This window comes from Haemaphysalis longicornis, unplaced genomic scaffold, assembly GCF_048455015.1.
Source record: "Haemaphysalis longicornis isolate Haplotype H1 unplaced genomic scaffold, Haemaphysalis longicornis Haplotype H1 scaffold_3, whole genome shotgun sequence".
Lineage (NCBI taxonomy): Eukaryota > Metazoa > Arthropoda > Arachnida > Ixodida > Ixodidae > Haemaphysalis > Haemaphysalis longicornis.
In genome coordinates this window covers 123844826-123871479 of record NW_027526335.1, presented here as the reverse complement: position 1 = coordinate 123871479, position 26654 = coordinate 123844826, and the positions used below count along the sequence as shown (strand labels likewise).

The 26654-nt window shown below is 45.1% G+C and overlaps 1 protein-coding gene across 1 annotated transcript in view; it reads left to right on the top strand.

Moving 5' to 3' along the window:
* LOC144175068 (cell adhesion molecule Dscam1-like) overlaps positions 1 to 26654 on the top strand; it is a 322844-nt gene that overhangs the window by 281189 nt on the left and 15001 nt on the right. Inside the window, exons 15-19 of the mRNA XM_077704109.1 lie at positions 7033 to 7164; positions 13595 to 13756; positions 17787 to 17857; positions 20601 to 20913; positions 25556 to 25654. Of these exons, the coding sequence (XP_077560235.1) occupies positions 7033 to 7164; positions 13595 to 13756; positions 17787 to 17857; positions 20601 to 20913; positions 25556 to 25654 (777 nt within the window). The remainder of the gene's footprint in view (positions 1 to 7032; positions 7165 to 13594; positions 13757 to 17786; positions 17858 to 20600; positions 20914 to 25555; positions 25655 to 26654) is intronic.

The window sequence follows — 26654 nt, the reverse complement described above, 5'->3', positions numbered from 1 at the left end:
AGTTACATAGGAGGGGAAGAAAATACTACCTTTCTCATCGATGGTTTCCGGAAAGCCCGCAAATACGCGGCGAATTCTTTCTCACCCAAGTGGGGCAGGAAAAGTCGCACGAGTAGCCAGGAACTTTTAATAGACATTCATAAAAATTGTATCGCACTATGTGTTAATCACTCTGGCATGATGTTTTGCATCTTGCAAAGCATGTTTTGCCTTAACGTAATGGTTGCGCTACAAAGTAGGCCCCTTCACCTCCATATTCGCAAATTTGCTATTATAAGCCCATCTCGCCGTATAATGCACGGTAAAAATTAAGATATTCTTTTTGCAAGTCACCAGGTATAAGAGATTTCACTGAACAGCGTGCCCGTTTATAGGCGCCTTGAAAAGCTACCCGCACGATCATGCCATTATATCGGCATGATAGTTTGAGTGTTTGCTGAACGGTTCGGCTGCTGGCAAGCGTCCTGCATTTAGGCACCCTGATGCGTTGGTGGGCTGAATGCCGCTACCACGAATTGAGGCTTTCAAGCAGTCAACAAAGCTTGAAAACAGTCTGTGACAGATCCGTACACAACAGTGCAAGGATCTGCAAGCAAAGTCTTAATGAGAGAAACTAAACCCTCAAGCAACAAAAGTGCTCCTAAGTTAAGACGACGGTGAACGCTACGGGCACTCAAGCACTCAGCACTCGCACAGAAAATCGACGCAATCTCAAGGCATTGGCGTTTCCTAAGCAAGTAAAAATAAAATAGGTTGTCAAAAGCTTTGCGACAGTTGTCTTTGTGCTTGACTTACGACAACAGCATGCGGCAACTTTGCAGTGATTTCTTCTCACGATTAGTAGATAAGTGCTTCCGTTACCTTCCTTGCGCCGCCCTATGGTTTCTGTCTATTGGCGGTGTCAATTTTCTCTACTCTGCCAGTCGTTATAAACAAATGAACAGCAAGATATTTTTTTGCAGACAAGCACGTTTGCACTGCGAACGTTCACAGTTTGCCTTCGACTATGCACCGGTGAGAATTGATCGTGTTGCTCCTGGCCGTCGTTGTTTCCATGCACGCGCACAAATCGACAAATAGGTAGCCCCACCTTTTGATCCTGGCTGTCTCTCGCGCGTGCCGCTGTCCCATATGTATTCCGAAATCCTTGGTAATTTAGCGTTCTCGTGCGCTGTATGAAATTCACCACGCCCACACTCAGCCCACGTCTGTTGCTCTCAATGGGAGCGACAACGTGGCAACAACAGCGACTGCCTCGAAACACTTCGCACGCGATATGACGCACGCACATTCTGCGTGCTCTACTATTACAAGAGGCTGCCTTACAGACTGTACAACAAACAGGTCAGGAAAAATAAGTCTTCCAAGAGCTCACTCCGGTAAAGCTGACATGTACTATAAATCACCAGGAAAGGGTAACTGCAAAAAAATAGGTCAGGTTTTAATTTCAACTTCTCTTCTTCTGAGGTACAGCAATGCCAGTAGTAGAAACGGGTTCAAAGCCACATGAAAAATGCCCACGGAAAATCATCCTCGAGATTGTCAGCAGAACCCACTGCATTAGAAGGAAATTGAAGATACTGTTGGTTGTCTCTTTATTTGTCATCCTCGCTGTGCTTTAAGAATAAGTGTGCGAACCCTCGTCAAATGGACGAGGCTCCCATTCTTCTTCTGGGCTCTTTTCAAAAGTTTAAAAGGAATAAAATTATTTGATTTGATTTGAGATAAAAGAGTGATTTCAGTAGAGCATCTGGCCCTTCTGTATGTTTTTGAGCATTGATTCCGTGGCTAAACAAGAGTTTATGGCTGTGGTATAGCAAAGTAGGAAGTGCATTTCTCGTCCTTGTTCCCCTCACGTTGTTTGGATAACAGAAACAGCTGTTTTTTTTTAATGGGGCACGTGTATGGAGGATAGAAATGACACAGCAGTGACTTTTAGTGATACTGTGAATACGAATAAAAACTGCCCCAGTGGTTTTAATGTTATCAATAATAATAATTTTTACTTCTGCCTGAAAAGATATAGAGAGAGAAACAGGAGCTACAGAAAAAGCTGGCACGACAGCTTGACGAGGCCGCAGTCCCCGTTCAAGCGAACAGAAGAAGCAGCAGCAATGAACAGCGAAGCCGTCAATAGCAGCAACGAAGAAAATTACACACGCTAACAGCTTCATACGTCACATAGGCAAATTGGCGAAGGAATAACATATTCCTCAAATCACACATAAATCCTCATTACACGTGCTCCTTATCGACAGTATATTCCCATTATATCTGGCCAAGGTGCCGTCCAAACCCGAAGTCTTATTTTTGGCCCTAAATAACAGAAAAGCATTTAGGTATGATTTTATTTTTGTTTTACGCCTTAATGACGGCGAGTAGAGAAGATTTTAGATGCGGCAGGTGTGCGCTTGCGAGTGTCACAAACCGATAGGTCGGAGAACCCCATAAACCTCGAGCCAATAACGTTTCGGGCAACATTTGAGACTATGCATATTTACAGGAGTAGTGTCTGAGTCGTAATGTTCGCAGAAAACAAGCCGTTTCTGGATTGAGGGAATTAAAATTAACACATTCGTACACGATTAACCCACCGTATCTAAGAACGTATATAACACACAAAGCTGATTCCACGGATAATTTTAAAATCCTCAATACAACAGTCAATGCTCCACGCTTGTGGTGGCATAGCTCGTAGATTATCAACAGTAAACGGTTAAAATATAAAACAAATATTCTTCACAAGCTTATTTGTTTTCGCAATAGGAGCATGCATCGCGTCCGCAATATATTATACGTCCATCACTCTGCAAGAGGCGTATGGTTCTCTCACCGAAAATGAAACTGAGAAGCAAAGCCGATACCATAGTATGTACTATTATGAGCAATATGAAAGGGAACACAGGACGCTTGGCAAACAGCCTCGAAACAGACTCGGAGCGATACGCGGATGGCGCTGTGAAAACGAAACGGGGAAAGGAGGGCGCTCTTCCACTAACTGCTGGCACTCCCACCGCGCTGGCATTTCTACAAAGCAGTAGCAGCCTACGTCATTTCGCCGATAATATGGCATCGTCGGACAGACGATAAAACGCACGGCGGGAATGGGGACAGTTGTTAGAACAGCGTCCCCCTTTACACTTTGTTTCAGACGGTGGCCGCTGCGTATCACCCATAGCTGGGTCTGAGGGTGTTGTCTACGCGTTCCTGTGTTCCCTTTCATATTGCTCATATAGTACAATCCGTTTTAAAGCGCATGTGGCCACAGGATTCATTTGGCTGAGGTTAGGCACTTCTTTTCCTTTGCGATGCTAAAAAATTCTTAGATCAAATGCTGGTTTCTGTTGTCATTCATTTTTCTGAGCGTCTGGAGCCTCAGTCACTGGTATTAAGACCTCTTGTGCAGTGGAAGGAGCAGTGCCAACTCAGACACATTTCCTTGTATTTTCTTGGTTTTTCTACCTTATTTAGAAAAGCTGTATTCAATAATAGTACAGATTTTAATGGGAGCTGATTCATAAACATAAAACAAGTTGGACTTGTCCCCACTTTTTCTTAACCACACTCCACCTAATTCAACAAAACGCCAACATCTCAATTGTAACATCGGGGCAGTCAATGTAACAACACAGCATTAAGTGTCATTATGAGAGACCGGATTTTAGGGAAATGGTTATATTGTTACTTGCGCTTCTATTTCCCCACTTTGATTTATGAACACAAATTAGAGGTTAAGAAGGCCTTCTCTTGTGTTTGGATAGTGCCTAATAATGCCTATTTGGCGCTTGGGCGTAATTGTTACAATTACCTATAAATATATCTTCTCGAAATCGGTGCCTATATGAACACTATTTAGCCTCAAGTTAAACTTTCGAGTGCAGTTTGAGATCGTTATTGATATTGGCTTAACTGACTTTCCGAAACTCCATTGGGTTCAGTCTAGTCCGCTAGTTCAACCAACTCCTAGAAAAAAACTGCTAGCAGCCGTGTAATAAAATACTGATTCTCAGTGGCCAGAGACACACATTTGAATACAACAATCAGCATATTGTGGTCGTTGTTATTGTTTCCACAATTTTTACAGTGATTCTTAGTTCCGTGTGGCCTCCAAACCAATTTCTACAAACTTCTGCTGCCGCATCCTCTTTTCAGGAAGCATTCTCAAATTCAAGTCTATTTTCATTGTACTGGTTGATCATCGAGCCCACCGTTGTTAGCAGATCGTTTCTACATTGAAGAGTCAGCGGCGAAACATCACTTTGCAGCGGAATTTCCTTAGACTTAAAAGTGACACTGTCGACGGAATCTGAAACACGCTAGCCCATCAAAAATCTATTGGCTTTTGTAAAACGACAACACCTTTTGAAAAACGCTCTTACAAGTTTTGATAATATATGTGGCAGTGTTGGGACGTCCGGCGGGAATGATTCGGAAAATATTTTTGCCTGAGCTGTACCTAATATTCCTAAATTAAGAGCATATTATCATATTGATAAATCGACATCTCTTTTGCGCTTATCGTTTGTGCCTGAGTTTTCTCGGAAAAAAATGCCTCGGGCAGTTAAGTTAGCACTTTATTAAATCAGCGGTCCCTGTTATCAAGTGATATTAGATGCGACGCATCTCTTGCTGGGGGGTATGTCCCTCCGGCGTCCGCGTTGTCCGCACGCTCACTGCACATGTGCAACTCTCCCCCGTTCTTCTCTCCGACAGCTGTGCGTAACACTCTCACTCCGCCTCATTATCATAACAACAACAGCTGCACGCGCGCTTCGCTACGCTCGCGTCTGCTCCGGTGCGCAAGTGCGCGCATGCGCGACTCTCCTCCGCTGTCTCCTCTCCTTCAGGCGCTGTAATATAAAGTGGGTAGTGCGCTGTGGCGGTTCAGTCAAGCGCTCGCTCTCGCTCGACTGCGTGTGACTTTGATTGACGACTCCGTGCTTGACTTGATTCTTCCGATGAAGACGTGATGGAAGCGATGGTCCCTTCAGCGAGTGGATTCACGCAATGCAATACCAGCGTCACTCCAAACGCTCATACGAAAACATGCGGGTGTTCGTATGAGAACACCCGCATGTGATGGAAATGCATCATACGCGTTCACAACACGTTTCACGCGAATTAGAGAATCAACCCAACAGAAACGCCAATTGAACCCCCCCCCCCCCCCGATGCGTCGCATCACATCAGGGTTCCCTCGCGGGAAGATGGGCGTAATTTTTTCATACCTGTTTCCCTATATGACGCTCGAGCAAGTGACAATGGTTAGTGAACATAAATGTGGGCAGTGCCATTGTTGAATTAAGAGAATAGATTGGAACTTGTGACATCACAGAAAATAACATTTTTGGTTTTCCTGTCATAAATGTCGTTTTCGCACGTCTAGGTCGGAATTTTTGTGGATTATGTAAACATTTATTGTGATTATATTTACGCCGTTGGTGCCTAAAACGTTGTTCTGCGTGCCTATTTTTTGGCACCTAGAACGTGTTTTTTTATCACCTAAGATTACGGCCTCTAGTCAGTATACCCGTCCGTTGTTGAGCGGCCCAATAAAATGCACCGCCCATTCGAATGAATCGGCATGACCAGTCGGTTAGTAAGCTTGCCGTAGATATATGCTTACACATCTAGTTGTCCATGCAATTCATAGTATCAGACGCGTCAACAATGCCTACTGCCATCACTGAATTCTTTCTTGATTTGTAGTTTTTTTATCGCAGTTTGTAACTGTATATCTCATGGCATCGTTTACAGGGCCCTTTGTACTTTTGAACGTAAACTCTCGGAGAAGGGCTGAGGAACAGTTGCAATCAAAGCGTGCCCGTTTTACAAGTGGGGTCTTTCTTCTTCTGCGTGGCTTTAAAATAAATGTGGTTGAAGTGCTAGGAGACGCCATTTTCTTCCTTCGAATAGCCGAGAGGCAGGGATAGAAACGCGGGCTGTACATTCTCTTTCGAGTCCATGCGAGGTAAAGGTGACAACTGAGGGTTGTTGTTGTTCAATCTTAACGGTCGCCGAGATTAACATTGCGGTCCGGGCCGATTGCTGCTCCGTCTGAACACAGTGTGCTCATGACATGATAAATAACGTTGTCGCGCAATCACTCGCTCGAAAATGTGTTTGTATGACGAAGATGTATATGACTAAGATCCAGGACCTTGTGCATCGATGGGCAGAAAACCCTTGTAGCGTGAACGCCGAAAGCGCGGCCACAGAACACAGGGAAACAAAATTGTACAATAAAAAAAAAAGAGTGCCGAACAGGCGACACTCAAATGTTAGCGCATACAGCGCATATTTCACAACGCGCCTACATCAAACGTTATAGTGTGCATTTCACTTAGGAATGAGCAGAAAACGCATTTTTCCAACTTATGATACATGAGAATGCACCTTTTTTTCGGAATGACCGCCGGCGGTAACGTCTCCCTTCTTGTAGAGGCGCTGTTGTGTATTTATCACTGCCACTGCATTCATTTTATCTGCTCGGATATCGAAAATGAGGGGGGCGTCCGCTCAGGACAGTCCTCTTGCTACTCATGGCTGGTAGAGTGGTGGCCGAATCTTGCAGAAGGCGCTAAAGAATCTACTTGAAAGGATTGAAGAAAGTTATCTTGACGCCCGGAAATGTAATACTGCCGATTCAAAATAAACTTCACTGCAAATGTGCGAGTCTGGATAGGGGTTAGAGCTCGCCACAGAGTGCATCTCTTCGAATTCGTGCAGTACGAGATGAGCCTATTTGTCATTCAATGACGCTCCTTTGTGGATAAATCACAAAGCGTTCTTTTCCTGCAACGTCATGAATGAACATAAATTTTCGCAAGCACCAAAACAAAACAGCATGACAGAAGTACAAAACTGCGTTTCATCACCACTCGCTTTTGTTTATTTCTCTGAAGGTGAAAAGAAGAAATTCTGCAGTTAATACAGGAATTCGCAATTGCGAGCTGCCTGCTGTCACTTTGTTTTCTTTCTGAATATTTCGTATGTCAATGCACTTTCTTCCGTTTTCTTGCACCTGTGCAGACGTACCAGATTCACCGAGTAGCGTGGAGGTGCGTGAAGTTGGTAGCCGCACAGCCAGGGTGACGTGGACTCCTCCTTTCACGGGAAATTCCGCCATAACGCAGTACGTGCTGCACTGGAAGACTGCTGATGGTAAGCGAGCCATTACTGCTACTGAACGCATATTTGTTTTTATTGTGTGTGTTTTGAGCAAACTTAATGAGTGTTCAACCAAACGTATATTTCCTCATGTGGATAGCTATCACCGGTGGGCTGAGTTTATTTATTAAAGGCAAGTTTTATATTCCTACGCCAAATGAAATTCCGGCAATTCCGCGTCCGCGGTAACCTTCTCCAACGCAACCCCATGCAGAAGGGCGAAAAAAACAGCTTGGAGAGTTAGAAGTAAAGAGAGAGAAAGAGAGAGAGAGAGTGAGAGAGAGAGAGATCAATTGGATTATAGAGGACTTAGCTACACACCTGCATCTACCGACAATGGTAAGTGGATCGCATCGTGCGGGGCGAAAAAAAAAACCCGGGCCATCTCCAGTAACGTCAAACCTGCGGCTGGGCGGAGCATGTAGTGTATAAGTGTATTCTTGGCACCTTGGCGTTTTCACCAACGCAGATGAAACTACTGGGGGGTTAAGGTATACAGCTCTGCTCTAAAAGTCTCTTGTCTTCAAAGCACGAAGCTCTCCATCGCGATGCGTAAACCAGTCCCCTGGTATTTTAGTACCCTGACTACATAAGACGAGGATTACGATCACGACGGTGACACTAATCACATGATGAATATGCGTCAACGCCAGCTATTCTTCGTAATGTTTTCCCTTCTTATCAGTGGAGATTTTTTCACGGGTGCACTTTTTCCAGCTTAGTGATTTTACTTAGTTCCAAAACTTCTTGGGTTCGCTTTTGTCCTTCTTCGGTATTTCTGCCATCTATTCGCTTTTTTGTTTGGCCATTGCTTGCACTTTTTTCTGCACTTCTGGTTTTTTTAAAGGTAGCTATCCAATTTTTCCTTTACTACTTCCTGTTTCGTGCCAGTTCTTTTTGCCTCTCTATCTTCTCTCGGCGCCTTTCGGCGCTCGTCAATAGCCTCTTTTATTTCCTCATCCAACCAGCTTCTCTACCTTCTCTTCTGTTTCCATCGGTTTCGCTGCTTTTCTTCATCCATCGTATGCTTTCTGAACGCACTCATTTCGTCAAAAATATAATTTTTTTCTGGGTACATATTTATTTCGTCTTTCATTATATCAGCGATGATTTTTAACTGTTCGTTTTTCAAAGTTCTTCCGGTTGTACCGTTTTCCAAATTTGTCCGGGTCGCTCCTACAAAGTGCAAGGTAGGTCGTTTGTAGGGGCTTCCTACGCCATACGTTTTGTTTTCGTCTGTCCTCATTTCATGCAACTTTTTGTATACTGTCTCAGAAACTACAAGATAGTCTCTGCTGGATTGTCGGTTGCGCCTTTCCCACGCTATTTGTGCCACACTTGTTTTCTGCTTTTCCTAATACTAGCCAGTTTTCCTGACATACATCTATCACTAGAGAACCATTGTGGTCTGTGAGTCCATCCAAATCTTCTATGTGGGCATTCATACCTCCAACTCAGAATTTTTCACACGTATCTTTGAACTATCTGATAGCTCTTCTCAAACAGTTTCCCATTTCCTCATTTTCCTGCCGTTTCCGGTGCAAAGATACACAACTCCTACCATGCATTTCCCCCCTATTTTCTGACTTTACCCCACAGATGCTCCTTACAGCTTTCATTTACTCTCTGGCTGTCGGTTCATTGTTTAATAGGCATACCAACGCCTGTCCCTATCTTCATTCCTGCGGTTCCGTTGCATGGTTCCCAGACATAATAGTCAATGATAGGCGGGCTTCAAGGCTTAGGAGGTGAGTCTCAGCTAAGGCGACACGTTTATTTCTTCCCGTTCAAGTTGGTTTTCAATTTCCACAAACTTGAACAAGAGCGCCTGTCCTTGTCGTCTTTCTCGTCCTGTCCTCTGTGCTGTTTTAATTACGGTTCAACAAACTTCTCAGGCTTTTTTAATCCCTGCAAATTTATGTAGCTGAATAAATATTTACGGCATTTGTCTTTCTCTTTGGCTCTCCACTAACGAGGTTTATTTTCGTTTCTTACAACATTGTTCGCTCTATTCCACTTAAATTGCCTTTGTCTACGTTCTCAGGTATACGCCTATCGGTTCTTCAATTCCCTGTAGTCGCAGCTGCCTCCAAGCGTTCAGTGTGCACACGTCCCTCGCTTTCCATTTGTCGCCTCGTTTGGCTTACTTAGCTTCGCATTGCCTTTTAAAAATCTACCGCTCTCCCACCTAAGCATCACCCCACCTTGTTTCCTAGTCTGGGGCTGAAGTGAATCCCACCCCCTTAAAAAGCTTGTGTTTGTCCAATCCTACCAACTACCCTGTCCGCGTCTATCACTCCAAGCCCAAGTTCCCTGCCACGCCTCTCGATTTTGCTGTTAGCAGCCAGTGCGGCACCTTTGGTGTGCACTCTCTTCTTTGTCAACTTAGGCCGAGGGCAGACTGCAATCAGCAAATTTGGGGCCGTCGCCCTCCGGGCCTTTACGCCCTTCGCTATCTCCTGGCCAGATTTTCCCTCATCCCCATTGAGATTATCGTTAAGCCTCGCGGCAACCGCCACAATGTCTCTAGCGTCACTGGATAAGACCAACTGCCCTTTCTCTTGTGCCATCACCGTCTACATCGTATGTCCGGAAAAACACCGGACTTTCACACACTTATTTCCCTCAGACTTTTCCATTACGGCAGAGCTGCTCCTCATCACGTTCGAATCTCCCGCAATGATTACCCCGATATCTGCCACGTGCTGCTCTTTACTGGCACCCTGATTTCCAACTGGTTTGGCTAGCCTATCTTACAGCATGTGGGATTAGCGGTTGCCTTTCGTACCTTCCGCCACGTGTGCCACCTCGGAGCATGCCTGCGCTCCGCTGCCTGCCCTGAGGTGGTCGTCATTTGTTTGGTGAAATGACGATCCTTTCTAGCTACCCCTCAGCTGCTTGCAACATTCCCTCAACAGCCCTGTGTTCGTAGCGTTTGTTACTTAGCGCTGCCTCCAGTTCTGCAATTCGTCAGCTAACACCGAGTTATCCACTTCTACATGTTCTAGCCGTGACCCAACTAAGCATAAACTACGCTCACGTGCCCCTTCGTCTGCCTTGCCATCATCTCCATAAAGCTCAACTCGATCTACTTGCCGCGGTCCCCTACCACACTGTACCAGCTGTCTCCACGGTTTCGTCAGCTCGGCTGTAAACCCAACACAACGAAAAAAACCATGCAGGCTGAATACTCAGGTCCGGTTTTCCTGCGCTGTCTCGGTCGTTCCGCTGCCCTTCACTGCAGAGCACGCTGTTTTCGTGGCACACACACACACACACACAAAAACACGATCGTACAGGTGGACTGCACTGACCGTGTCGCCCCTTCCCGAAGGGGCTGTGGCGCCCTCTCAAGGCTAGTTTCAGTATCAGCCTGACCTTGATACCGAAAGTAGTGAAGAGATGGTGCCGAATCCGCTGAAAATACCTATAAAGCGACACTACAATAAGGTTTAATTATTTTTGGGAAGTATTGCGTCATTCTAAGCCTTTTTCTTTGTTTTATGTTACTATGTACTTACTCACAAAGCGCAAATATGACCACCACCACTTTGAATATGACTAACGTGTGTCGTTGTGGCACAATGGGATCGAAATCGGCTTCGTAGCGGGAGGGATACAGGTTCGATACCGACGAATGGAGGCGTTGAATTTTCGGAGTCTGCACTTGTGCGTGTGACACCGCGTTACGTGTTGCTGCGATTGCTAGATACCGTGATCCCGCCTAAGCTACTAAGACAAGCCTGGCCCCTAAGGTGCTCCGTACATAAAACATTTTGCTTTAACACGAAGCAGTATGCCACCAAAAATTCTGCTGTTCACACAAGCAGGTTGTCTGAGAAAGCGCTGAAAGGTATTTTGCAGACCTGTAGAAAGGGGTGTTGAAACCAATAACTTACTACAGTCTATTCAACGGACGAAAGGCCGCCAATTCGGCGAAAAAACACAAAAGAAGCGTCGTTCTTTCTTAATTTTTTGTAGTTTCTAGAGCTGAAAAACTGGTTGAGACATTTGGCGATCCCCGAATAAGGAAGAGTTGAGGAGTTAGTTTATCATTTCAGAGTTGCACGTTGGGGCGACAGAAGTTGACCGGAGTCTCTTCAAACATTAACCTTGATGAACCCCCAAATCTCCCCAAAGTGTATATATTTTTTCTCCGTCGTGTGCCGCAACTTTTATTACATAGGGGGGGGGGGACCATGCGCATACATCGAACATAACATGAATGAGTGCTAATAGAATGATAAATTAAAACCTAGCAAAAAATACAAGCAATAAGAATTTTTAAAACACATAACTACAAAAACCTATAACTACAAGGCAAGCACATCTCAACAAAAATAAAATATAAAAAATAACTAAAAGGTCAATATACGCAAGCAAGAACAGAATTAGGTTACTTCATTTTTTAAAAAGTCTTGAAATTTTGTTAGGTTAGCTTCTCTGGCAATGTGCTGTGGTAGGTTGTTTCAGTGTGCGAACGCAAATGAATGGCAAGTGATGCGCTTATCTTTACAAGAATGATCGCGCCGTGGAAATGTAACAGCGGGTGAGTGAAAAAAAGTCGTCACGAAGGCGCTCATGGTGATACACTTTATGAAAAAGTGTTAGGCGAGCATATCGGCGGCGAAGTGATAATGAACCCAACTCGGCGCGATTTTTCAGTGCTGTGACGCTTGCGTATAGAGAATAATCAGAAAAAATAAAACGAACAGCATGGTTTTGCAGGGATTCGGTATCACGCATAATGTCTTCTTGACTTGGATCCCCTATGGCCGATGCGTATTCAATTTTAGGGCGAATGGGAGTGAGGTATGCAAGTTTTAAGTGCGAATGCACTTTATAAGCGACCCCAAACCTTCCACCGCCGGCGGCGGCGGCGGCGTCCGCAGTCCTCCTCTCCCTAGCAACGGCGTGGAGCGGAGAGGAGCGTCGGTAGCAACGGCGCGGTGACGTCACTTCACCACGTGACCGCGCTCGCTCCGCCTCCTCGCCGTGGCTGCGCGGGTGCGCGCCGCTCCCCGCACCGCTCCTCGCGCCGTAACGTCATGGTATGACGTCACAGCGCGCCTCCTCTCCCCAGCAGCTGCCGCGCGCCTCTCTCTCCACCGTGATGTCACACTCTCTCCTCTCCCCCTCGCTCGGCTGCAGCTGCCGTGCGCCGCTGTCCCTCTCCCCTTGCGCTCGCCTCCTCTCTCAGCCACCTGGCTCGGCGCGCTCGGCGCGGCGTACCCCCCTATATATGCAGCGATAAACTGCCAGACCTCCGTGGGTCGGCTCGCGCGCGCTCACGGGCGAATGCCAACGGATTTTAACTTTACTCCCCCTCATAGCATCACCCCGTGCATTTGCACTTAACCATGTTCACCCTCGGGGAAATGCTTGGGAGTTTTTCTAATGTGTGATGGGGCCTGCTTTAGGTTATGTTTTATCACGCCAGATGTACGATAGGCAGATGCGAGCATTTGATTAATATGGTTATGCCATGTTAAATTTGATTGAAAATGCACTCCAAGGTATTTGTAAGTAGAAACCAGTTCAAGGGTATTGTTGTTCCGGAAATATGTAGGTGAAATTATAGTTGAGGAGCGGGTGAATGACATGCACTTTGTTTTAGAAAGGTTAAGAGTCATTAGCCAATCAGAACCCCATACGTTTAATGTGTCAAGATCAGCCTGAATAGCCTGGCGGTCAGTGTCACTTGAAGTGTTACGATATATTACGCAGTCATCGGCAATGAGCCTTACTCTAGATGTTAGGCCGTTAGGTGAGTCATTAATATAAACTAGAAAGAGCAAAGGGCCAAGCACACTGCCCTGGGGCACCCCAGACGTTACCTGTACGAAAGACGAATTTGAACTGTTAACGGATGTAAACTGAGTTCGGGAGGATAGAAAATCTGTTATCAATGCAAGAACATTAGTGTGAATATTAAGACGTCTTAGTTTGAGTAGAAGTCGGGGGTGAGGAACACGGTCGAAGGCTTTAGAAAAATCCAGAAAAATGGCGTCGACCTGATAACTAGCGTCAAGAGATAAGTGTAAGTTGTGAGTAAAACCGGCGAGCTGTGTGTCACATGAGTAACCCCTGCGAAAACCGTGGTGACCACGGATACATGTATTCTCCTAAAACGTGTTTCTCTCTCTCTCTCTCTCTCTCTCTCCTTATAGCGCTTAAAATCAAAGCAATCTGATTTTCATGACGGATACGTAAAGTGTATGTACCTGTAGGTAGCCAACAGACTTTAGGCACTAGTAGTTACTTATGTTAATGGTGGGCAGTTTGTTAACATGGCCAGCGATTTCTCGGTGATGATATCTCAGGAATAGAAATAAGGAAATGCCCATTAGTATTAGGACCAGTGTTTTTGAATTATTTTGCCTCTGTTTCCCTTGCCCCCTGTCATCTCGTTGCCACATGGCAGGTCTGTGGCAGGACACCCTCTCTGTGTCAGGACTAGAGACCAAGGCTACCGTACGGGGCCTCCTGCCAACCACGACGTACCAGCTACGCGTGCGGGCTGACAATGTGCTCGGCATAAGCGACTACAGCTCCCCTCCTGTAGAATTCACCACATCGAAAGAGCGTAAGTGGCGCAATTTTTTACTCCTGGAGTTCATCGTGCTCCTGTTTTTGGGGGGTGACCAGCTTGAACGTTGGGAGACGCGTTGGCACTGACGTTTTGCAGCCTGTATATTATAGGCGATAAGCGATATCCAAAGGACCCCAAAAATTCCCTAACAGAATGGAGAGCTCGTGTAAAGCCTCTATAAAAAGATGGGATAACCACACTTATACGACGTGCAGACTGTTTGCTACTTACAAAGGGTTGATTATTGCGCTCGTAGCTTTCTTTTTGTCGTCTGTGATAACGTAGAGTCTGGTACCCTTCTCTCTGGAAAAAGTCGTCTGTTCGACAACATTCATGGTCGCTGCTGCTTTTATAAACGCTAAACCCGAACTCAAAGGTGCTCATGGTATTAGGTGTAAATAAAGGAAATCTAAATCAGCCATAATAATTCGGTATATCGAACTATGGCATGAACAACGCAATCATTCTTTTTTGTAGTGCACTATGCACCAAATGTGACTGCTTTTGACAAGAAAGATATATGCGCTGCGCGCCACTCGAATTTTTCTAGCAGTCTGACGTGAAAAACGCAGTAATGATGCCCTTGTAAGATATATTTCGCATACAAATAGCCTGATTTCGTTTCCACAATAGCCGATGACTCCGACAAAGGCCTGTGCTGCGCGGCCGTTTCGAAGTCTTTTCAAGGCAGTTGAAGCATTTGCCTATAGAGTTGCCCATTGTAAATACATATACAGGGAGCACTTCTGGGCGAGCGTTCAGTTGTTAATTGAAAGTTGCCATGGAGCACCAGCACAAGTTCGGTATACATAAAATGTGCGGTTATAATTTATAATTTGACGCGTCTTATGTTGGAACCCATGTTTAGATTCCATATTTGAAGCGCGCTAATAAGACCCTGCAGTGCGTACCATCGGCTATTCGAAAGGTATTTTGCGGTGAAGTGTATTGTCAAGAATTATGAAAATCCGTTCAGTATCAACGAAACTACGCGTGATCAGTAATCGCTCATAATTGTTCCCTCTCAACTAGACCCCAGAAAAAGCGACGAACGTTGCGCGCTCTCTCCCGGAGAGGGGGGCGGCTCGCGGCCTTCTCTTCGGTAGCCTTGGATATATCATAGGCCGTGGAATTTTCTCCTTTTCTCCGCAACTTCGAGGGGTCTTTTTTCGGTCGGGAGCCACAAAAAAGCAGGCATCGTTGCCTGCTCGTAAGCGCGTGCTCCGGCTGAAAAGGCGTTTTTGAAGCAATTAGGGTTTCTTTTCGAGTGGTCTCGTTGAAAGGGGAGAATTTATTTCCTCACTCAAGCTCTTTGCGCACGCAAAACTCAAAAGAAACGACAAAACTGTGCGTACAGGTTCAGCATGGAACAGGTTGGTACAGAGCGCCGATGACGGTGGAGCGTCACAGGATATGCGAGAAATAAGCCTTGAAGTTCACCAGCGACAGCCAATAGGACAGCCAAGGCCACAATGGCGTCGTTTAGGCCATGCCAGGGGTGGGTAACGAGGAAAATTAAGGATAGCGCGGTTTTTTTGCCCGTTTCTCACAGATATTTGCGCGTTCACCGCTTCACGTGCACGTGAAATATTTGGCTCAGGTGCTCCAGGCAGTGTAATCTAAACGTCACGCAGGTTTACTTGCTCTGCTCAAATAATGTTGCAGGGTCCCTTTTAAAGGACCCTGCAGAACTTACCATCGACAACTCAAAATGTATTTTGGGGTTGTCCCAGCAATCCGCTCGCGCAATATATATAAAAATTTGTTCACTCTTACCGAACTTACACGCGATGAGAAATCGCGCATCATAATATCTGTCCGAGCTAATACCTTCACGAAATCGAGAAACCATCACCTTTGTATATAGCTACTCAGCTACCTTGGGTTAAGCTGATTGGAGCTGTTCTCGGTTTTAGCGAAGCCAACATTCAGAAACTGTTCAATGCTAAGCTTGTTAACAACGCGAAATTTCGAGATATCACAAGAGGTACATCGTTGATTCTTGTCGCGTCCCTGGGTGTGCGTGCGGAGGACCGTAGAACACACAAACGTTCTTCAAACAGGCAAACCTCTTTGAAGTTTGTCGCCGCTCCCACGGGAGGTGAGCGCAGTTGCTTCAAGGCTCGTCACTCTCTTCAAGTTAATTTTCTCCCAGACTTTCTATTTTTCATTTTTTCCCCTTGTTAGGTTAATGTCAAAGTGGAGAATGGCGCGTGGGATTAAGCACACAGAGCTAATTATACCCAGTTGCGTCGCCCTGCGCTTGTCGGAAATCGGGCCCTTGAAGAGGCATCGGCTATGAAGCAACGAGACATGAACTCTCCTATGAAGCGCCGCATTGACAACTTAGGTCAACACACCCGCAGGTGCGCTTACTTCTAAATCAGTTAGCGCTGTATCAAGAGTTTGGATAAATCAGTTTATTCTTGTCGGTACCGGGAATTTGTTCGGTGGCGTAGATTTTCTTGATTGTTGCTTTTTTAATATAGATGATCCGGGAATGATTGAGTCTAGCGGAGCTGCTATAATTAAATCACGCATCACAACGCACGTTATTTTTCTTACAGCGTTTTGTTTTGTTTTGACTTACACCGCGCCTGTTCAAATTAATTGAACAGCTATTTAGAAGATTTAGGTCTGTGCAGGAGTTTGCTTGTTTGCCCAACAGGTAGAAAACAAATTTTTTCCCTACATTTCCTCTGCGTATGACGTACCTAGGTGCTAAGTTTATGACGTAAATTGCTCTGTTATTTTCTACATAAAAAAGAACAGTAATACAAGACTGGGTTTCTGACTCTGCAACTGACGAGCAGTTCCCCATTCACAAGACTTACACGATCATAGTGCTACGTAAACTTGCATGCGTTTTACTTTTTTTTATTTACTCAAATTACTCCACAATGTGCAGTTACAGTCTAGTGGCACAGGGCGGCATGGAATAGGTGATCGATCAAGCCTATTGAAACCAGCATTATGTCTCCTTACCCAGAACACACTCGACTGACCAATTATTGGCATTACGTGTCAAAGCCTGCTAAAGACTAGCTCAGCATAATATTCGGTTTGAAAAGTGTGTGCAAATATATAGACATCAATACAGAAAAAAGCAGAATAGACAGCACTGGCGCTAACTCTACTGCAGTGCTTCTTGGAGCACTCGGTTATTCAAGAACACGCAAAAGAAAGAAGACGCCAGCATTGAATTGATTAGTGCAGGCACATTTCAATTCTGTGTGTATTAGCTTTTCTGATCAGAGCTTCTGCGGGGACAACAATGGGCAGCTTGTGACGTCAAGTAAACGACTCACCGAGAACACGAATATAATACTCTTGCGCGTAGGTTTTTTATAAGATGAAAACAGCAAAATCCTGAAGGGAGGTGCCGCCGGCGCTGGCTATACCGCGAAACTCGCACCGCAAGTGCTTAAAAGATAGGAAAAGAAAGAGTGAGGGCGCGCTGCTTCAGAAAATGGTACATTATCCTGGCTGTATCAAACATCTATGAGTGTTCGCTTCCACGGCAGCACTGCGTCGAGGAGCGTCTGTGTTTCTTGCTGTGCAGTTTTTTGTGCATTCAGTGCGGGCTCTTGCCCAAAAGCGGAGCTTTCGATCGAGAACCTTGATTTAAACGCGTTCAACCACGGAAAAAGTTGTGACTACAGCTGCATGTATGTACCTGAGATGCAAAGCTATTTCTTAGGGATGACCGCCATCCACTCAAGAGAGGAGTCAGATTATTCATACTTTGCCCCTAATTTTGCGTCACCTTTATGCCTTGTGCCAAGGGCCTCGCTGGATGTCCAACTTTAAAGAGCGTACGGAATCGAAAATTTGCTAACCGATTGTTTTTTTCTTTTGAGCTGCAACTATACGATTGCAACGTCTTGATGTCGGGTTATGCCGTCCAGGAAAATGCAAGGGCTGCATTTCCTGAGGCAGTAGCTGTGCTCGTTTTCGTACTTTTTTGTGGGCCCAACAACGCCTGGGCTTATGGTAACTTTCGACATTCGCTCCCTTTCGTTAGCGCCCCGGTTTCCACCAAAGAACGTGCAAGCCGCGGCAACGAATACGAGGACAATATCCGTATCGTTTGACGTAAGTATATCCTTGTTTTACTAGGCTTTTCGAAGTTGTTGAATGAAACGTGTATTCCTATTATTGACAGGGCATGGTCAATTTACCGGTTTTCTTTGGTGCAAGCTTTGCTCAAAAAACTAAATATTTAGTACCTGTCATGTCTTTAAACATACTACCTGTATAAAACTGTTCTCGGCGAGGTGGCTACTGGAGCCTGAAATCCCCCGCTCACTATTTAAAATATATTTTCCCTTCGACGAGACGCTACGCGGTGCCATGTGCTTGCGAGGAACGCTGATAGATCAAAGGATGATATTTCAGCAAGCCAGTGAGCACGCGCTATGAATATTCTTTTTTTTGTTTTGTTGCATCGAGTGGCGAGCGGGTTTGGAACATCTACCTGATACAAGAGCCCTCTTCTCGCTCGTCATCTTATATAGATGGCTGTGTAATTGCTTTAGCCGTACCTTAAAATAGTTCCGAAGAAAGCAGAAGTTTGGTTCATAGAAAAGAAAACTTCGTGCAGAAAAATATGATACCAATTTTATCTGAACCTGTAAATGAATAACCGAGTTATCAACGAACACAGATGAAGAAGCAGTAACTCCCCAGTCACTTATTTTGGAATTCTTTGTGACGTCTGGGAGTTGTATTTGTCCGAATGATGGCCGCCGACCGACATTACAGCCAAAAGCTTGGCGGTTCGGTGCTAGTTTGCCTTTAGCTATATTTGGTCGGTTCATTTGAATGCAAAGATAGAGTTAACGCACTAAAAGCTCTGTTTTTAGGGCTGGCCTATATTAGCGCACTCCTACCCATATCACGCTACTGTAGCAGGACGTGTGAAATTTTGCAATTTTTCGTGTTTTTTCAGTTAAGAAATGTCCTTCTCAGGTTGAATGTAACTGATTCTGATAGCAAACGCTAGTTATTTCATATTAGAACAAGTTGTAGTTGCCTTCCTGGACCCTTTAATCGCAGGCAAATGTCTTGCAAGCGGCTACTTTTTTGGTGCACTGATGGTGGGAATTGTAGAAATAACATGCCTTTTGGGCTACAAACGCCACTTATTTTAATAGAAAAATGTTGGTTTTTGTCTTCACGCCCCCTTAAAACCTCCTTGGGTTACGGAAACTCCCAGAAGCATTTTATAGCATTTTTGGCACCCTAAGTGTTATCCTTCCCCAGTATCAAACATTTGTACGGATGTCTAAAGCGGCGCTTTAAAGCTAGATCTTGAAGAATAAGTGAGTAACAGTACTGGGCAAATTTTGTTTCTAATCAAGCCAGTGTGAAACTAGGGATCCCATGGCCTCCCATCTCGTTACACGGACACTGAAATCAAAATGGAAGTTGCTTTAAATAAATAGATTAACTAACCGAGAACACGCATTTAATACTCGTACGCGTAGCTTGCTTTTATAAGATAGAAAACAGCGAAATCGTGGAATCGAATCGCGGCCGCCACTGGCCATACGGCGCAGCTTGCAACGGAAGTACTTAAATCGTCTAAACCGCATAACGTCGTTCCTGGGTGCCGCTGGATGACACTACTCGTGTATACTTGGGGACCCGGTATCGCTTTTCGAGGAAGCGTGCAATCTACGCACGACAGGTTAGTTTGACGGCAACATTCGAGGGGCCTCAAAATGTCAATACAATTTTCTTCAACAAAGCGTCAGTACTGATAAGGGGTCCCATGAAGAAACGTTTTCTCAGTGGTCCGGATCTGGAAAGGATCTGCGAGCTCAGGAAAGCCTGACGGATTTGGCCGAAACTCACCAAACCACTCGAAACATGGTACCGTTTTATTCGGTTGCTCCCACATCGCTATACATCACAGCTGCCTTGCGTCTTTTGCGTTTATTGGGACGCAGAGTCGCTGTCTGCATCACATTTGATCAGGGTTTGATTAGTGGTTACTCTTCAATTAAAGCATCTTCCAGCACCGAATAATTGCTAACATGCCTATGGGAAGGTCAGACTTTCGTTTGAAACCAACTTGTTGGCTGCCTTCAGTGTTCCTTTGCAGGAAAATTGCTCCTATTCTCCCATGCATTTCTGGTTCTGTTTGGTTGGCCATGTACTACCCCTTGCCAAATTGTAGGGAAAAATCTATACTCTTTAAGGTGATTATGTTTACAACGAGGGTAGAATGAAAACGTCGTTGCATAGCGAGCAATTGAGCGGATAATGTCACATAGAAAAAAAAAGCAAACGCTGAAATGAAGATTAACTTGTTGCGGACCCGTGCGCCAGTGAAAAATCGGTACTCCTCTTCGTCATATAGCACTTAGCATTCTGTCGACCTGTCCGGAAAATATGCTCTACGAGGTCTAAGCGGACGTTCTTTTTCTTATTTTTGCGACCTCCTGTATTTGAAGAAGGATGCCATACCACGGCATTGGCGATTATTTTATTTTGCGTCCCTCAACAACCGGATGAAACTGTCACCATGAGATGCACATTTGCTGGAATTGAAAAAGTTAATCCTCCATGGCGAAAGAGAAATTCGGTTGACTGATAGATCTTCATTACATTATACCATACACTACATTACACATTACACGGCACATTACCATACATACCATACATACATTATACGGCACAGTATATACGGCACAGTGCCATACAATATACGGCACAGTATATAAGCAGCTAACTCTTTACCATTTTTAAGCCCTCTAAGCAGAGGAAACCAAGCAACATCTTTGCATCCCGCAAACCGACGTTAACCCTCAAGTTGGATGCATGTCCGTAGAATCCCCGACACTCGAGAACGGACGACCAGATCGAGGGTTTCTACGTGGGATACCGGGAGCTGTCAAGCTTGGACGCGTTCACTTTCAAGACCTTCGAGTCGTCTTCGCCATCAACACCGGCAGCAGTTGGCCATGCTGGTGTGGGTGTGCTAGGATCGACGGGAACAGCCATGGAGCATCCGCCTCACCGACTCAACTTCGAGGTCGCCGGTCTGCGGCGCTCCACGGAGTACGCCGTGACTGTGCAGGCATTCAACGGAAAGGGCGCAGGACCACAGTCCGAGGTGGTTCGGGTGCGAACCCTCGATTTCGGTAAGCAAACGCCACCGGCCTGCTTCTTGCGGCCCTCTTTCAAAAGGTGTGCATTCATGACCGAGCAACGGACATGTATAAAAAAAAGCGCGAATCTACAAAAGAAATGGTAAAATTGCTAAAGACGTAGGCTCACTCTCGAATGATTTTGTTTCCCATACCAACAGAAACAACGCTGCTTCCACTACTGGCGCAATACAAAAATATTATATAAAAATATATTCATAGTAAGCGTCTGTTCCGCGTAGTTGTACCCCTTGCCTTGGGTTCTTTCCTGCTTCCTTTCCAATGGCATAATACTAACTTTCCCTTCTCTCACTGTTTCTGGGAACACACTTTAACGTTCAAAGCCCGTATTCTACAAGCGTTAGCACTAGAATAAATATAGTTCACCTACTACTGACATAAATTACTACCGCGTTTGTTAGTAAATGTTTCCGAAGTACTTTATTGTGCTCAGATGAAGACGAGGTAATCGGCAAGAAGATGGCAACACAGAAAATTGTAGCTAAAAATGAGCTAAAACTATGGAATTTCTGAACCGAGAATCGGCAATTTTCCTCCCCAACACGGAACATCACTGCCCCTAGCGAGTAGACGAAGAATAATTTGGCGGCAACGGCCGCGGCTACATTCTCGGCGGTAGCGGTGGCGGTGGCTTTTGGGCGTTTTTACATCCACTCGCGCTGCTGTTGATTCTCCGCGATCATCTGTTAACGGAGCTACGGCCGCTGTCGGCTGACTGCGGAACTTGTGAAAGACGCATCGGTGGAAGTGAGGGGAACAACTGTTGTTATAACCTTTGTGAAGGACGGGTAGGTGTTGGTGAGGAGGATTACAGGAGCGCCGCCCCGAGTAAATCGACTTCACCGGAATGAAAACTGGTGGGTGAGATATATAGTGCTTCGCAGTAAAAAAAGCGAAACAACTGAAACCATTCTTTTATTATTATTTCTTGTCCTGAGAAGCTCAATGTGTATATTTCACAGCGCAAAAAAAAAAATAAGTTAAGCGCGCAACATTTGAGGAACATTTTAATTAAGCAAACCTAAGCCCTTACATTCTCGGAAATTTAGGGTACGTAGTGCATCTAGTCCTGACACCGGCTTTCTTCCTCTCCCTCCACCAAGAAAAAGATACAAGAGACGTTTGTGACCTTCAACTTATATCTCTCGACACCGAATTGCAAATTCTACTTTGAGGAGAAAGTTCAAGTTGTTCTGTGATCCCTTAAAGATTGAAGTACCACAAATAATGTGGGTACAAGACATTACCAATCGGCTGTAACGAATGCCAACTGCGAGGTTCTTTCCAAGCAGCATCGCTTCTGCGAAAACAAAAAAAAAAGTTTCTTTCTTATGACTATGCCAATTCACTTGCCGAACTCGCCCGAAAAACGGGGAAGACATGTGGTTGTCTAATGTAATCCTCAGGTTTGAGAGCTTTGATATTTACCCTGCTTTGGCTGCTGTTTACAGCAACTCACTATACTACCGATACTGCAGTGCCCCACTTGATAGGTGAGCTACGTTCCTTCTGACCTTTGTGTACGCATTGCCTACAACAGTTCTTGTTTAGTGACGTGCGTAATGACAAGCGTGACTTTACGCGAAGCCGAAAGATGTGTGCTTGGTAAACAAAGTTCAGATCATCTTCATTTAATGGTGACGTGTAATGAGGGCGATTGTTGAAACGCGAAGCGTAGTTGCGTGCGAAAATCGAGTGGTGAAGAGCGAAAGTTGAAGCCAATAAAATCAAGGTCAAAGCGTAACCAATCAAAGAGCAAACTCTCGGCGAGTCAAAGTGCAAACTCAGAGGACAGCAAACGAATCCCTCCAGAGAAAACTAAGTGCCCGGCCCCTTAAATCGTCGTCCTTAGACTGAGGGTATTTGAACTGTTTGAAGAGAGAATGAGCTAAATGTGTATTGTGTGGTATTACTTGAAGAAGAGACTTCGGCAGTGTCAGAATTGCACAATCGGATACCCGTCGGCTTCACAACAGGGGGGGCCCAGGTTCGATTCCGACCACGGCAAGAATTTTTCTTGTGTCATCATCATCATCACAATCATCCTGTGCGCTACCACCTGTTAAGGGGACACTCAAAAGCGAATTTGTCAAGCTCCTGTTTTGTGTTCACTGCGTAGACTGGATCAACTAAACACACTCCTCATTGTTTATCCCGGCGATAAGGCGGTATATATTTTATAAAGCCGGAAAGAATAAAAAATAACATGCGCGTTTTGCCGGCGGCTGAACCAACCAACAGCAGTGACGTCAATACGACGTGCTACGTGACTGGACGATGTCCCAGATTAAAACTCAAACCAGTTTTGATTTCTGTTCTGTAAAACAACATGCTTGGCATTCGACGTTTTCGTTGGGTGGGCACTCTCGGTATCTCCGTAATTGTCAAACCGCGCTTCTGCCATGTTTCTGGGCGTACAACGCTTCGGATAAGCCCACCAGCATCGCTGGCAATCGCAAGAGTCACTAGTCGAGGCGTACACAGTGAATGAACGCCCTCCGCGTCACCGCAGACGCTCAAATGCAATGCGCTTTTCTCCCATCTTTGGAGCTTGTATGGCTCTTGCCTTGATTGTACGCGGCGTGTTTGCACAAGGCCAATGGTCGTCAAATTCGTAACTTCGCATGAAAGCAGTCAGTGCTTATAGCAACACCACGCGAACGAGAATTCGCCAGCGTGTCAGTGTCAATTTCCACGCTTTCTACGAACTCGCTCGTAGAGAAATGAACGTTACAGCGCAAAAATGACGAATTCAGTATAGAAAATATTGCCCAAAAACAAATAAATCGATTTCAAAGAGAAAAAAAGAACATGCATTCCTGGGGATTCGAACTTGCGATTTGCAAAATAATAGTTACTGTAGCAGACTTTTCGGCCATAAGCCAGCGACATCGGTGGAGGAAATATAAAGTATATAATGTATAGCCAGTTTATGTTTGTATTTAGTCCACTAGAAGGCCCTTGAAGGGGCCTAGGTCACTATTATTTGTACAGGGCTCGTGCAGTAAGCATCCCCCAAATTCTCACAATATCTCATGTCTAGCGACTGCATTACTTCCACGGCAAAGCGTTTGCAGATGTGTGGTCGTGCTGCTACCGCTGTGATAGCTCACCTAACCAATAAAGTGCTTCCTACGCACTGTGTTTATGCTGTATGAAAAAATTTCGGTTGATTTTCATATTTTGGTACCTACACTAACTTCTCTGACTCATACACCATCTTAAATTGGCATAAGGGTTTTCTACTAGCGTACCAGCCAGCGAAGCGTCGCATATGCGCCTGTGTGGAGCGATGTGTGCTTAGATCATGACACAGTTTACAAACTGACGAACTAAAGGCAGGTTCGCAGTGGTGCAAACTTACTTTGGCTTAGTTTTAACTGAGTAAACAAATTGTGACAAACCGCCCGCCGCCGGTCGGATAAATGCTCGGCCGACTGATTCTGTCGGGGAATCGGCGAGCCGTGCAGTAGCGCAATCAATCCAAGGCATCGTGTGTTAATGTGATACGAAACATCATGGAAAATCGGCAAGGAGGACGGCATTTTCCAATTGGTTTTTCCTGTGAATACATTCGTGTGAACGCGACGATAGTGGACGAAACATACCCTAGAGACTCCAGGGTTCACTTTGCGCTAATAATCACGCAATGCTTACAAATCACTACAGAGTCTCTTTAATGAAAACTTCCTGCAGTGCGCTTTGGCTACCGCTTAGCCATCAGTGAAACCGAGAAAGTTTTGTTTTATTAAGTGTAATGCAGGAAAAATGGCTAGAATGAACATTCCGCTTGAGACATGGCCGAAGAATATTACCACTTGATTTTCGCTTTTACGTTTACGCGGCGTGTCAAAGTGCGTACATTTGCTTTACGAAGACGATTAGATGAAATTTATGCATCAACGCAGTTTTTACTGGATGCATGTCTACGCCTTATAATAATATGTAGAACACTTCCAGGTTTTCAATAGAGCCGCTACCAACGTTCAATGAATAACAAAAGTACCCCGTCCTTTATGATCGCTTACGAGGGGAGAGACGGAAATTCACACGTTTTTGTTCCGATTTTGACATGCAATGAAAGAACTCTCGAACACGGTCCTGATACGGATTTCTCCAAAAAAAAGAGCCTTACGCAAATCCCTGAAGTCATTCGTCGAGCCTTTTCACCTTAAATGAAGGTTTCATTTCAGGTGTCGTGCACCGCCATTCAACTCAATGTTCGGCGTTCATGAATGCGGCGGGTCCTTTGGGCTGTGTTCATTTATCAATCTGGTGGACTACAAATCCCCACTCTCCCCCATCCCGCGCTCCCTCAACAGGCCACTATAAAAACGTCTCCGAAAAGAACGACCTGCGGTTGACGGTCTGGGCGCATTTCCGATTCATCCCCACATTGCCTCCCCCCTCCCCGCGCATATTCCACATGCACCGTTTTCGTCTTCGTTCCTGTTAATACACTCCCCTCACTTGAAAGGAAGGATTTTCATTGCCGGCCGCTCAATAAGCTCTGCTCGGGATCTCTTTTGATTGATCCTCTTTCTCTTGTGCCTGCCACGGATGCTGTCCTCTCCGTTCCCTCTTCAACTTTCCGGTGACGTCCGCTCTCTTGCAGACCCTCCGAACGCCCCGCTGCTACGCGTAGGCGGAACGACCTTCCGATCCATATCTGTCAACTGGGAGAACGAAAATCTCCAAGAAGCCCCCATAACGGGTGAGTTGTGGGATGGTAAATGCAGAAATCCCGTTATGTCCGCATCTGACCTTTATTGCTTATTTATTCCGGCACTTTCCAAATACTGAGGACTACGAACTCAGCTGTAAACCAGTGAGCAGTTATTTCTAAAACTACGCGGTGGTTTTGCTCAAATAGTCTGTCTTCATGGCATCGTCAAAAAACGGTGACCCCAATACGCCACAGGTTTCGTAGCACTCCTGAATTGGTGTTTGAAAAAGTAAAAAGCCCGAAAAACACAAAAGAAGCAAGCGTGACAGATGAGGCGCTCCGTGCTAACTGAACTTTGTTTTAAAAAAAATGTATTGACAGCCTAAAAAGACATGAGGTTAACTGTTAAGCTGTGAATGACTTTCCGAGAACTTTTTCTCCAACTATGATAAGGATATGCGGTTTACTGATTCATTTCTCAACAGTGTTGCTGATAAAATACTTCTCTATAATTTCCAGCTGAGACTGATTGAAGGGCTGGGCAGCAAACGTTTCTCGAATATACGAGGAAATTAGCACCTCTAACAGTGTTTCATCATGTGGTTACCAGCATTTTTCTCCCCTTTCCAATTACGTGTTTATAAAGTACTCGAAAAAATATTCGAGCCCGAAGGAAATCTGAAACGATTCGCCCAAACAAAAACGCCGTCAATATATATCGTGCTATATTTGATTCCATAGCACGTTGCAGTGAGACCGGTGCTTCTATTCAAAAAATACCAAGAAAGGTCATAAATATACCCACTTAATACCTATAGCTTGACAGCCTAAGCTAATCTAAGCCAAGCCGACTAAGCCTTTAGATAGTTTCTCTAGTCGCGAAGACGCCGTCCAAATTAATCCGCAGTCTTTCACTACGGTGCGCTTCATAGCTCAAGTGTAGCTTTGTAATTTGTTTTTATTAAGTAAAGCCACAAAGTTATTTTTATTGTATCGACTGCTTCACTCGATAGGTCTTAAAGAAGTGTTCATATTGGTCATGGTATCA